Source organism: Ostrea edulis, chromosome 2 (assembly GCF_947568905.1).
Source record: "Ostrea edulis chromosome 2, xbOstEdul1.1, whole genome shotgun sequence".
Lineage (NCBI taxonomy): Eukaryota > Metazoa > Mollusca > Bivalvia > Ostreida > Ostreidae > Ostrea > Ostrea edulis.
In genome coordinates, this window is record NC_079165.1 from 9,630,182 (window position 1) to 9,644,891 (window position 14,710).

The 14,710-nt window shown below is 35.9% G+C and overlaps 1 protein-coding gene across 1 annotated transcript in view; it reads right to left on the reverse strand.

Annotated features, from left to right (window-relative positions):
* Positions 1–643: 643 nt before the first annotated feature.
* LOC125678703 (serine-rich adhesin for platelets-like) overlaps positions 644–14,710 on the reverse strand; it is a 51,122-nt gene continuing 37,055 nt past the window's right edge. Inside the window, 15 exon segments of the mRNA XM_056156653.1 lie at positions 644–2,291; positions 3,269–3,414; positions 7,289–7,314; positions 7,423–7,525; positions 8,011–8,183; positions 8,600–8,664; positions 9,531–10,039; positions 10,166–10,876; positions 10,983–11,123; positions 11,745–11,796; positions 11,991–12,110; positions 12,299–12,440; positions 12,545–12,700; positions 12,816–12,959; positions 13,149–13,300. Coding sequence (XP_056012628.1) covers positions 2,100–2,291; positions 3,269–3,414; positions 7,289–7,314; positions 7,423–7,525; positions 8,011–8,183; positions 8,600–8,664; positions 9,531–10,039; positions 10,166–10,876; positions 10,983–11,123; positions 11,745–11,796; positions 11,991–12,110; positions 12,299–12,440; positions 12,545–12,700; positions 12,816–12,959; positions 13,149–13,300 — 2,832 coding nt within the window. The 3' untranslated portion in view covers positions 644–2,099.

Here is a 14,710-nt window from a genome sequence, read left to right on the forward strand (position 1 = left end):
TAGAACAACAATTCCTTGGGTGGCGCAGCAACTTACATGCAACGTATTTACATTTCGGTTGAGCATCACTGAAGAGACATTATTTGTCGAAATGCGCATCTGGTGCATCAAATTTGGTACCGTACAAGTTTTACATGCAACTTATTTGCATGTTTCATTGCTTTGTGGCATTTTTGTGTGCTGCCTTTTTGATATTATTTGTGTTTTATATGTACATGGGATTAGTTTGTGTAATTTACATGTTTATTTGCAAACCTAGTCATTGGTAAATGGTTGTTTGTATTAAGTTGTTCCAACTAATTAATTTTGTATATTTTGGTCTGGTACGTCATTTTCTTTGAACTTGGTTTATTACGTCATTTGTTTGATGATTATGATAAATGACATGTTCACTTAAAATGTTGTGTTTTTCATTAGACATTTCAATGATTATTATGATACGGAATACCAGCTTTTGTGCTCGTATATGGGTTTTTCTATTTCAAACTAACGGAATATAAATTATTAAAATATTGGAATCGATAAAGAGCTTTGTAGATTTCCCCGAGTATGTATGTGATTTACATTCATTCCAAAATGTCGCTTTTGTAGAGTTCTAACAATCTTAAACATTCACATATATCTTAAATAATCTGATTATAAATTATGATATAGCAATGTTTATTTTACAAATATAGGCTTTTTGATGAAAATATATATGTAAAAACAAGAAGATCTCACTTTATGGTAAAATATAATTTGTAAACCTAGTTGATATACATCCCGACTATGTAGTGTTCAGGGGTCCGTGCTTGTCCAACGACCTTTCGCTGTTCGTTATCTTCACCTTTCATATACATTTACATCCATGCTATGAGTTAAGATATTGATGTCCGACAACAATACGGATATATTGAAGAAATAGCAAGAAGCGATAAATTTTGTTGGAAAAACACAAATTACTGAGAACACCAAAGAAGTACAAGGGTAAGCACCCTCTGTTACCCAGTTACAACCGCCACAATCCCTCTATCTTAATCAGGTAAACGGATAATTCGTTAATGAAAATTAGTATGTAAAAATACGATTTAACGATCAGCATGAAACGCGTCTGACAGCATTCGACTTAATGACAGGTGGTATTCATAAATGAAGCAATCATAACGACCACAGAATTTGCAAAATAGAGGTGACTGTAGAAACTCCTGTAATATCAACTTATTTGACATTAGCCTGTCTCGGTTCAGAAATTGATCAAACGAAGACCATGCTCTTACATAACAGGATGCCCGGTCCTTGTTTGGTATCCTGTACGAAACAAGGGTGAGTGACAACTACAGCGAAAGTCACTGACCACAAAGGGACGGAAAACATTACAAATATATACGATATACTGTACATTTCATCCCTAATGAACGATTTAAGGAACCGTTTTTTGGCATTTTAAGAAAGACCACGGTGCTAAAATTTTAAACCAGATATTGAATTGGAATACACAAAAAGCAAACGATAAAATTGAATGCAGACGGTAGCCTCATCTTACAATGTATTACAAACAAAAACACATGTACAGTTTAGAAATACATAACTGATCAAATACAAGTATATAAGTACATGTTATTGCACAACAAAAACAATGATCGACGTCAATGAACATATTTGGCACATATTGGTTTGTTAACATTCAGAGCTAATTGCATAGTTGACATTGAATCAGTAAGGATAATGAACGTGTGTAGTGGATTGACAGTGAAAAGAATCCAGGATGAATTTTGAGGAACGAGAGTGTACAATGAATAGATTTGTTTGCTTTTTTGTTTTGCTGTTTTCCGCTACACTCAACAATTTTTCAGTTACCTGGTGGCGCCCAGTTTTTATTGGTGGAAGAGAGAACCCAGATACAATGTACCTGGGAAGAGACCGATCATCCGAAAGTAAACTGGGGAACTTTCTCACTTACCGGCGCGAGCGGGATCCGAACCCGCGCCGACCAAAGGTGAGATGCCGTGTGATTTTGAGCGAGATGATCTAACCACTCGGCCACGGAGGCCAATGAAAATGTAAAGGTATTCAAATGTGAATCCCGGGTCTGAAAAATGAACGAAATGCATGTATATGTCTTAGTATCTTGGCCTGGGAATGCAATATCTGACGGTATTCATTGGCTGCTGATGCCACGTGCCGTTTGGTACCATTTCGCTGTATCCTGGATACCATCTCTTTCCGTGAAGTGAAATGCTCATTCCACTAGATCCAATGCTTCTACTATTATCATTCTCGTATTGAAGGCGGCCATTGTAGTAAAAGTCATCCTAAAGCGAACAAAGAGGATCAGATGTAAATTGGTAGAGCAGCAAACTTTTAATTGTTGAAGTTTGTTTCCTCAATGTGTTACCGGTATGTAATATATGTTACTATACTGTGTAAAAAATGTACATCAATAATAAATTCCTATAAAGAATACAAAATTAAGAGTAGCACAGACACATACCACTGGATACACCAGAGGTAGAACCTGGAAGGAGTAAACATTCTCTGTTGACCGGTCAAACACCCTGAGACTATATACTGGTCGGATAAATGAAGTAGACCGTATTCAAATTCAGTATGTAAAAGAATGGTCTAACAATTGGTATAAAACACGTCAGACAGCATTTGACCTAATGACAGGTTGTATTTGTAAATAAGATCGTTAAACGACCGTAAATTTTGCGAAATACTTTGTTTCAAGAAGACTGTTGAAACCACTGTAACATTAACATATTTGTCAAGAACATGCCCCAGTTTGAAAATTGATCATACACAGAACATGCTTTTGTGTATCAAATCAGTGTAGATATATCAAGACTGCATGCAGGTGATTATATGATATTGAAACATAAATATGGAGAATTTGGCGATGGAGAAGATAAATTTATCTCGTTTGTCGTGAAGTTGAGTTGATAAGTTTACCGTTAACATTTATGTACAATACCATCTCCAATATAAAGTAGATATAAACAGTCTGGTATCTCGTTTTCTAGGTCACTGGGATATATCAAATGGACATATGAATGAAAATGAGTATTGCGTATAGATAAAATGCTGTCGATGTATTTAAATATCGAGTTTAAGGTCACATCTTTTGAATACATATTGCTTCATCAGATTACAAAAACTGGTCAGCTAATAACGGAGCACAAACTAAAACATCACTTCAGCCTATATATACATCTATCTTTTATAAAGATGTATCCCTTGGATAAATGATCGACACACTACACATCAAGGTACAATTGTATGTAATTACCGGTATCATTGCTGGATTTTCGACTCCATAATCATGCTTTTCCTTCTCTTTACGCTGTTCGTTACAACATATACATAACACCAATACCACAGCCGTCACAATGATAAGAGAAAAGGCAACGATCACTGCAACAATGATGATTAACACTGAAAAGAGATAAACATGATTGTGTAATATCAGTTTTCTTACATACATGTAGTTTCTTTGATCATTCGAAATTCTTCCTCACAAGAAATAATGAAGGATGGTATACAAAATTTTAATACTATTGGGATTCCTTTTCATATCACAGTTTTGTATACCATTATTATATCCCCCGAACGAAGTTCAGGGGGTATATAGGAATCATTCTGTCTGTCCGTCCGTCTGTCTGTCTGTGCAGATTCGTGTCCGGGCCATAACTTCTTTGTTCTTTGACTTAAGCATACCATATTTGTCACATATATAGATCACCATGAGACGATGTGTCATGTACCTTTATGACCTCCATATGACCTTGACCTCAAGGTCAAAATTAAAGGTTTTAACAATGGATTCATGTCAGGGCCATGACTTCTTTGTTCTTTGACATAGGCATACCATATTTAACACATGAGTGTATCACCATGAGACTATGTGTCGGGTACCTTCAGGACCTCTATATGACCTTGAACTTTGACCTCAAAGTCAAAATTGATTATAGGGTTTTGACATAATCATACCATAAGACATGGGTGTATCACCATTATACTATGTGTCATGTACATTCATGACCTCCTTATGACCTTGACCTTTGATCTTAAGGTCAAAATTATAGGTTTATGCCATGGATTTGTGTTCGGACTATATCTTCCATTTTCTTTTACAAAGGCATACCATATTTTTACACTCAGGAAAGAGGTAATTTATACCTATTAACAACACCCTTTAGGAGATTGGGGTAAGCCAGGGGTATTCTTAGTGATCATTGCTCACAGTACCTCTTGTTCATACTAATTGGGAGAAATATGAAAGTATAAGTAATCTTTAGCTGCAACAGCAAAATACAGTCAGTCAGAAAGACGTTTTGACTACCTATCGAACCTTTTATAGAGACAATAGTGTAACTTTTACCTCATATCAAATACGCTAAAGTATCATAAAAAGTGAAAGGTAATGTTTTCTTTCAGAAAGTAAAATTTTGCATTTTTTGTCATAATAGAATTAATAGTTTAATAATACAATATAATTGTTTGTGTATTGAATAATTGCACTTTTAGTCCGTTTTTCTAACATCCAGAAATACAGGCACGACCCAATTCTTGCAATAAAATAACGTTGAAAAAATGAATGTGCAGTGCATTCTGATTCTTAAGAACAAATGGAACAAGCTCTTTAATTAATGCAAATACAGATTTGTTCCAATAATTCAGAGTAATATGATTACGGTGTGACCGTTGGGGCGAGCGCAGCATATCTGAATACATTTTCAAAACATTTATATTGAAAACAAGGAAAACTGATCTGGTTCACTGTCAACACGTAGGATTACTGTCTTGCTCTTCTCGCCAATGTAGGAACCAGTTTAGCGGGAAATGCAACGAGCGTGTTGTGACGTAGCCTGGTAGTTGTGACGTGACTGTTTACATTTCTTTAGACAATATTTTAAAAAGAAAAAGAAAGGGGGAAGAATATGATTGTCATCCTTTCCTTTCAAATAAGAAAGGTTTGTAATACTTCAAAGATTTTTTTTATTATTATTTTACGAATCGAACCATCCGCTATTTTGTACGAGGGACTTCTGGGATTGGCGTCAAAAAAAATCTTGTTAGAGGTTGAGATTTAGCTCGGATTATTTCCCGCGCTCTAGTCATTAGAGCTCGCAGTACGAGCCAGCGCTCTGCGCTGGCTCGCTGCGCTCGCTATAATTCTGTATGTAAACATTAACAATACAGAGTGTCTCTAGTGGTAAATGTGATATTTATAAACTTTTCACCAATTAAATGCAATTGGTAAATTTAGGTCCATTTCCCATTTTGATTCACACATTGGCCTTTAAACTGCTGCACCATTAAACTGATTATATATAGGTCTTGATATTTCTTTTAATATGTATACGGTGTGACCGTTGGACCGAGCGAAGCATGTACGTAACTCCGTGTCCCGAGTGGTAGTCATAATTCCGTTAAGTACGGTAGATTATGATTCATTTAAAAATATAAATTTTGAATGAAATTTCCTTGCGCTAAACACCCAGTAACATCTCAATATTAAAGGGGTTTATATGGGGACAGCAGCTTTACATGATCCACCTATTCATTGAACGCGGGAAATAAAACGCAAGGCGACGTAAACTGTGACGTCACATTTAGCCTCGGCTTTTTTCTCTTTTTCAAAGCAAACAATTATAAACAATAATAATACATTCCGTATGCAATGAAAAAGGTCGTTAAAACTAAACAAAATTAACCAATAAATTAAAAATGGTAAAAAAGTAACCGTAATTTTATCGTATATTCTTATTCAAAGAAACTCATGAACTCGTTCATTTATTTAGTCGTATTACGGTTTTATATGTATTTATTTGCTAAAATCTGTTACAATGATAATTATACTATTCACTTTGAACAAACTGAGTGTTTAAATTACGAATTGCACGTTAAAGTCTTCTATTATTGGCATTCAAAATAAAACACGAATAACTGTTGAAGCAGGTAATGAAAAAATAAATGGCGGCGCCCATATGGATCACGAAAATTTCAGTGAACGTATATAGAGATTATCTCTTTTTCTTTTGCTGATTTTGACTTTTTTCTTTTACATACGTGTTACCTTTAGAGCCTTGCTTCGCGGACGGGCCTTCGGCCCGTCCGAGCTTCGCTCGGTATTATATTCAATTAATTTTCTAATGACTATAGTGTAAAACTTATACGGTACCAATTTTGATGCACCAGATGCGCATTTCGACAAATAATGTCTCTTCAGTAATCCTCAACCGAAATGTTTGAAATCCAAAATAACAATAAACTTGGTAGAGCTATTTTAGGGGAAAACAGAGTGCCAAAAAGTGGAGTCACATTCGTCTAAGGATGAGAGCTATACATCACGGAGATAATCCTTAATTTTAAATTGAATTTCTAAATTTTATCACAGGAATTAAATATACTTCCGTATTTTCAAGCTAGTAACGAAGTACTTAACTATTGGGCTATAGAGATCCTCGGGGACTAACAGTCCACCAGTAGAGGCCTCGACCCAGGGGTCATAATGTAAAACTTATACGGTACCAATTTTGATGCACCAGATGCACATTTCAACAAATAATGTCTCTTCAGTGATGCTCAACCGAAGCAATACAAGCAATATAAGAAACGCAAATAGATAGTTGGGCAAACACGGACCCCTGGACACAGCAGAGGTGGGATCAGGTGCCTAGGAAGAGTAAGCATCCCCTGTCGACCGGTCACACCCGCTATGGCTATGATATCTAATAAGTACACATGTCAAAACGGCACAAAAATACAATTTTGGAGAATGAACCCTTATTTTCAAAGGATTATTTCAATAAATAAAAACAAAATACGCTGGCGGATTTGAAATTGGGATCTGCGGGTCAGTACACTTGATACCTTATCCTCTGAGCGATGTAGATATACAAACAAATCGATCAATAGAAGTGATTTCACTAAACCTTTGAATCGCCATTATGTGACGTAGTGTCATAAAATGCATGTCTTCATGTACTGAGCTACGTATAACGTAGCTTGATAAATTAACCTTTCTTCATCTTATAAATCGAAAATTAAGTGAACACCTTTGTCATGCAATTTTTAAAAAGTTGTCTTTCGTATCTTGATTTTGTCATTGTACCACAAGGATTTCGCGGAAAATGCCATGAGCGTTTTATGTATAGTAATATTCATAAATTCTGCAAAATAGAGTAATGTTTCTTTCAAAGATATATTACTATTAGAAAAAGCATTTTTCCTAGAGTAGTCTGCTCCTTATCAAAAAGAGTGTAGCATATTACATTGTGTAAAGTTTAGAGAATAAACTCCTTACTTTCCTCATCGTAGTTTGACATGGATCTGAAAAAGAAAGAAGTATTTGATAACGTATACAGCTATATGCGTTGCAAGAAATTGCCACATGCATTCATAGAAAGTGTTCCTAAGGTGTGAAGAAATGAGACGTACCGGCAGTAGGGACCTGCTGTCCCTTCAACACACTCATATCCAGACTCACAAGTCCCTACGGATTCCAGGAGTTGACATCCAGTAGTGCTGCTGGTAATGTTTACTGAAGAGATGAATTGAAAGATGGATATGCTATAAGGTAGGTTTGTAATTACATGAAATCAAGAATAATATCTTGTTACGTTTCATTGTGAAATATAATAGAAGTGATTGGTTCACGCGCATTTGTTCTCCTGGGATTATATTTCTTGATAGGAAAATCATTAAAGACATAATTAACTAAGTAAGCGAACACGATAGACGCAAAATTTAAAAACTATTAAATTCATTTTGAATAAATTCAAGTTTCGCATCCTGTAATTTGATTCTTGGGGATGTAATACAACATACGAAGATTTATTCAACTGATAATGAAGTCCTTTATCATTAAGTCATAAGTATGATTTGTCAAGTTTCCAAGAATAACCAGAAAGGGAATAATTCACATTTAACATGGGGGATTACAAACAGCAACAACGTCAAAATGATGTTTACGTTATAAATTCTTATTAGCGTGTTATCGTCATTCATTCACAACAAGATGCATACCATAATTTCCAGATGAGTCAACAAAAGCAGCAGATGACACTGGTGCTTCCTGTCCGTTATACGTCACGTTTTCTTTACCGGAAACCAGATCCTGGGCAACTGATATTACCTCTGATGTCGCTGTAGCTTCGGTATCAGTGAAAACGTCATAGTCAACGATAAGACTTCCACGCCTAAAAAGTAATTTCAATGATATAACAGTGTAAAAGGCGAATACGATAAGCAGTGATCAATCTCATAACTCCTATACGCATTACGAAATGGAGAGTTTGGCAAACACGGACCTCATGATACATGTATACCAGAGGTGGGATCAGGAACCTAGGAGGAGTAAACATCCCTTGTCGACCGGTCACACCCGCCGTAATCTCTGTATGTTGATCAGGTAATCGGAGTTATCTGTAGTCGAAATCAGTGTGCCAAGAACGGTTTAACAATCGGTATGAAACACGTCAGGCAGTATTTGACCCAATGATAGGCTGTATTGGCAAACGAGAACGTTATAACGACCACATTCTGACGACTTTAAACGATAATGTTGATTCAGTAGCCTGTATCGATTTAAAAACTGATCATTCGTTACACTTACCTCACTCTCCTTACTTTACAGCCCTGGAATCGACTTCCAAGTTTTCTTTGATAAAGTACCGTCAACTTACAATGTAAAGATACATAAAGTCAGTATGATAAAAACTGTTAGTCTACTGAGTAATTAATTCACTAAGTGGTTAGGGTATCAAACAATTAGTATATTACATTACTGATATACCGAGTAATTAATGTAATGAGTAATTACAGTATTAAACAATTAGTTTAATGGGATATCGTGTTTCGAATAATTAATGTACTAAGTATTCATTGTAAACAACAGTTAGTGTACTCAGTAAACAGTGTACCGAGTAATTATTGTGCTAAGTAATTAGTGTATGAGTAATTAGGGTACTGAGTAGTAATTAGTGTACTGAGTAATTAGTGCATTGAGTAATTATTGTATTGAGCATTAAGTATGCTGAGTAATTAGTGTACTGATTAATAATTGTAATAAACAATTAGTGTACTAAGTAATTGGTATACTGAGTAATTAGTTGACTGAATAATTATATGTACTGAGCATTAGAGTACTGAGTAATTATTGTACTGACTAATTAGTGTACTGAGTAATTAGTTGACTGACTAATTATATGTACTGAGTAGGTAGTGTACTAAGTGATGAGTGAACTGAGTAATTAATGTACTAAGTAATTAGTGTAATTAGCAATAGTGTATTGAGTAATTGGTGTACTGAGTAATTAGTGTAATGATTAATTAGTGTAACTAGTAGTTATTGTAATAAACAATAAGTGTACTGAGTGATTAATATTATAGGTAATTAATGTAATGAGCAATTAGAATATTCTGAATGATTAGTACAACGAATATTTCATGTACTAAGAAAAACCAACAAGTAGTAATTTATGAAGAATATATCATCTAAAACTATGCTGTCAAAATCTAAATTTGACTATATAAAATAATCTTACTGCAGATTCCGCCCTTGTAATGACAAGTAAATACTGGGTGCTGATGGTGAGATCCTCGGTCACTACAATCACCAGCCGTATCACAAATATAAATCTTCTCTGGTTGTTTCTTGCTACGGTGGTTGGTTGTGTGGTAGTTAAAGTAGTGGTTGTAGTTGGTTGTGTGGTAGCTACAGTAGTGGTTGTGTTTGGCTGTGTGGTAGAACTCGTGGTAGGATTTGAAGTGGTGGTAGATGTTGGCGTGGTGGATGTTGTAGTTGGCATGGAGGTTGTGGTAGTTTGTGTGTTTGGGGTAGTTGATGTTATGGTTGTTGTGCTTTCTGAAGTAGTAACCGTTGTATCAGCAGGATTCGATGTGGTTGCCGTTGATAATTCCTCTGTAGATGCTGTTAAAACTTCAGATGTGGTTGTGTCTAATGACTCCGTTGTTGTTGGACTGGACTGAACATTTGTTGTAGTTGAATCTGACAAGTCTGTCGCTGATTCGTCAGTGGTTGTCGCAGTTGTTTCTGTGGAAGTTAGACTAGACTTTACCATTGTATTGCTACTTATTGATTCTGGTGAATCTGTGCTCGATGATAGTTCTGTTGAAAGGATACTAATTTGCAATTTTGCTTTTGTTACAGTGAGCTTACCTGTGGTAGAAATCATTGAATTTGAAGTCGTGGTTGTTGGTGGTGTTGCCGTGATTGTACTTGTTCGTGTTGCTGTGGTTCTTTGAGCAGAGGTTCTGAGTTCGGATATACTTATAGGGGTTGTGATTGTTCCTGGTGGTGTGTTTATGCTGGTGGATTTTGAGACTGTTGGTATTGCTGTGGTTGTAGTTGTGGTATTAGTTATTGATGTTGTAAGTGTTGTGGTTATTGATGGGGTTGTGGTTGTACTTATTGGCGTTGTAGTTGTTGGTGGCATGGTGGTTTTTGATGGCGTTGTGGCGGTAGCTTTTGATGGTGCTGTGGTCGTGGTCATTGGTATTGTGGTTGTGGTTATTGGTATTGTGGTTGTGGTTATTTGTGGTGTGGTTGTAGTTATCTGTGGTGTGCTGGAAATAGTGGATGTTGTTGTTGGTGTTTCTGTGGTTGTAGTTAGTGTTGTTTGTGTAGTTGTGGTTGGTGCAGTGGTAGTTGTGGTTGGTCTAGTGGTAGTTGTGGTTGGTTCAGTGGTAGTTGTGGCTAACGTTGTAGTAGTAACTTGCAGGGCCGTTGTCGTACATAAATTTGGTGACTCTGTCGTTATATTTGTAGTTACAGTTGGACCAGTATAACACGTTCCACAACAGAGAGTATCTCCTTGTTGAGGACAAAAAGCACTTGTGCAGCCTGCAATTCTATCCCCATACTCACACCCTGTGGAATAAAATTAACATATTATAATATCGATGATCATTCTCGCTAGTCATTTTTTCCTTGGAATCTTCTCTTCATCTTTCATCTATTTGTAAGTCATATCTACCTTGCCTTCCGGTGTAAAACTTGCCGCATGTTTTACAGCATCTGTTGGCGATAGGGTAACATAGGTGTGGTTCATTGGCGATGTCTGCACATGTTTTGTCTGAAATTACCGGTCCGCTCTCCTCACCATATAAACACGATTCTGATGAAAACACAAATGTAGGTATGAAATTAGTTTATGCTCTTATAATTTTGAATACGATGTGCGATTTGTACCTTATATTATTGAGAAGTTTCATGCAACAAAGGCATAAGTTATACAAATATTGCTTTATGGAGAAATCGACATTCATACAATCAATGGGATGGTTTGATTATTTCAAAACGAAATATTTGTTATATTTGCCTTTTGTTTACCAAATGCGAGGTCAATAAGGTTATTTAAGGACAATGAAATGACTGCATTACCATATATATGTCAGTACTAGTTTGATCATTTCAATGTGTTATGTTGTTTTCTGGTTAATTGCAAAACCAGATTGGAATTTTCATAGATTTTCTTTTTAGAAAAAAAGAGCAACCGAAAGCATTTTCATAGCATACTAAGATTAAGAATGACAAATCAATTCCAAAAGTGCAATGCCAGCATATTGGAAAGTCACTTGATTCGGTCATGTAGGTCAACAAATATCGCAATGTTAACCACAAATAATATAGATTACAAATAATACATGTGTTTACATGTAAATATATTCTGATAATCTTAATTATTAATTGATTGGTTACCAGCAAATAAATGATAAGACATAGTGTGCATGCTTACCGTCCCCTGCCGGAGCACAGTTGTCGTACGTGCACACGCCGGATATACACCACTAAATACAAAAGGTACCGATGTATTAGAAGAAATGCGTGAGACGTGTACATCAAGTTAATAATATGTAATGAATGGTATAGCAGCGAACACATTCATTCATAAAATTGGAGATATTCATATCTGGACACTAAGATACTGAGTATTGGTTGTAAAAAGTCATTCACTCGATTAAGGCCTCATGTTTTCGTGTACCTTTCTGTTGCCACATTGCAGGCCGTCTCCTCCCAATGCTGACTGACACTACCCACTTCCGTCTGTTTTGTGACACCAGAGTGTACTGCAGATACTCGTGAAATTGTCGTTATAAGGAAACTGGATAAATATTAAATCCAGCATTATTCTAAGTATCATCAAAAGCTGTCGGTGTTGAATTTCATTATCTAGTAAATATAATGATACTTTGAAGTGCATTATTGTAAAATATCATTCTATAATTAGCTATATAGATGACTCACTGAAATGGAAAGTCCATTGAAACATGATCGTGTTCCTAAAATTACCTGACAGAAAGATGATCCGGATCCGAGAATGTGCTTACACATTCCGTCTGCGTCATACACCTGACCAGGTAAACTTGTGTATTGGTTCAAAGCAGTCGGGTCAAAACTTGCACTTAATGTTGTCATACAATTTCCATTTCCACTATAAAGGGAGATAATCATAATAATCAATCGACCGTCAGATGGGAATTTGAACAACCGTGTCATGATTTTTTTTAAAATGTCATCAATTTCTGCGTAACTTACTTGTTGAGAGTGTTGATATAGTTGGTGAAATATGCAATCGAGCAAGAGGAAAATTTCCATGGATTTGTGTTGGCAACCAGAGATAATGACGTCGCCATTATGTATGCATCTGCGCCGTTACAAGCATTATTTGTCCCATCATGTTCTGCGTTCAAACTGATTTTGAAATAGCATAAGTAATACATGTATATCTAACTTAGAACATAAAATATTTGCTGAACCTAATTCTTAGCAAAGACAAGGTTTATCACTACCATTTGAAGTTTCGTACCTGTGACCTAATTCATGAGCAGCCACTGTCAGTAGGATAAAGTTAAAGTGATCTTCCACGATGGAGACGCTGTTAGTTGTACACACTGCCCCTACCCACGCCAGTCCAGCATTACTACTCGACCCCTGCCTAGTGAAGTCATACCTTAGAAACAGGAAGTGAACTTTTTGATAATCTTGTAGTTACTAGACATAACATCTGACAATTAGTTTAGGACATTCATCATGCTCGAATACACGAATGGTTCGGTTGTTTGCGTATTCATGGGATAAATGTTTGTTTAGAAAAGAATACACTAGTTTAGTTTTCTCATGTTGAATAAAGATTCGTTACCTTGAAAACATCATAGCATGATCATTACTGGGAAGTCCTGCTGTATTTTTTACCCAGGAAGTGACGTCATTAAGAACTGTGGAGGCGTCCACCTTTGGTGTTGGGGTGGAGGAATCCTTGTTGTTTTCCGTGAAAGTGGATTTAGAGGCTGTCTGAAATACGACATGATGCGAAAAAGATTTATATTTATTATGGTCCTCATCTGTATGAATACATTACTGTAATTGTATATATAAAAAAAACCCCGAATGATAAGGTCTTCATAAGGTCTTGATTACGACTTTTTGAAAATTCCGTTTTGATAGATTTTAGCATGTCTTAGACAATCATTAATTTATAGTTTTGTCTACTCTTAGCTACGATGTTAAATTCAGCTTAGTACTATTCCATTCCTCTTGTATTTATCTATTGTTCTTTGTGTTAGTTTGTTTTCCATGTAAATCACTTTAAGTTAATTGTTTTGATTGTGTAAGGCGTTATATAGATGTACAATAATAATGATAATAATAATAATTTATCGACGAGAGACGGGGAAATTCTTTTGTCTCTCAGAGTCCTTTAGTCAGGAAGTTGTCTCTGTGAACGAATGGTTTTTCCCCAATTTTGTAAGTTCTCTTCTTGTTTTTAGTATTCGAAATTTATTAAGAATTTCACCAGTCACCACTCACGCAACCTTGGTTAAATCTTCATGAATAATTACATGTTGATAAGGTGGAATTATTCAATGTATAGGGTTTAGGAGCAATTTTTCCTTTCACAGCTAGTTCATATTTTTTTAATTTATAAAATAATGATGTTATTAATCTAATGATATACTGTTAAAAATTTAAATCCCTGTTTCTTGAATGAAAGGTGAAGGTAACGAATAGTAATCAATCTCATAACTCCTATAAGCAATACAAAAAAATAGTTGGGCAAACACTGGACACACAAGAGGTGGACCTAGGAGGAATAAGCATCCCCTGTCGACCGGTCACACCCGCCGTGAGCCCTATATCCTGATCAGGTAAACGGAGTTATCCGTAGTCAAAATCAGTGTGCCAAGAACGGCCTGACAATCGGTATGAAACACGTCAGACAGCATTTGACCCAATGATTGGTTGTATTGACGAACAAGATCGTTATAACGACCATAGAATTTGCGAAATGCTGACTTCAATCGAGACTGTTAAAACCTTTGCACCATCAACTTGTTTGTCAGTAGCTTGCCTCGATTTAAAAACTATACGCAGAACAAGCTATTGCGTATCGAATCAGTTGAGAGATATAAACACCATATGAGGTGATAATGGAATATTGCTACGTAAATATGGAAAGTTGACGATGGAGAAGCTGAAATCATCCCGTTTGTCATACAGTTGAGTTGTCAGTTTGCCGTTAATGCCTACTTTCATTAAAATATCTAAGTATGAAGCAGAAGTGGACGACTCTGTGGTGTCTTTTATTTCGAGGTCACAGGGATATGTCGAATCGATATAAGAATGAAAGTTAGTATTGTTAAGAGACGAAACGTCGTCGATATATCTAAATGTCGAATTAAAGGCCACATCAAGGTATTTTTT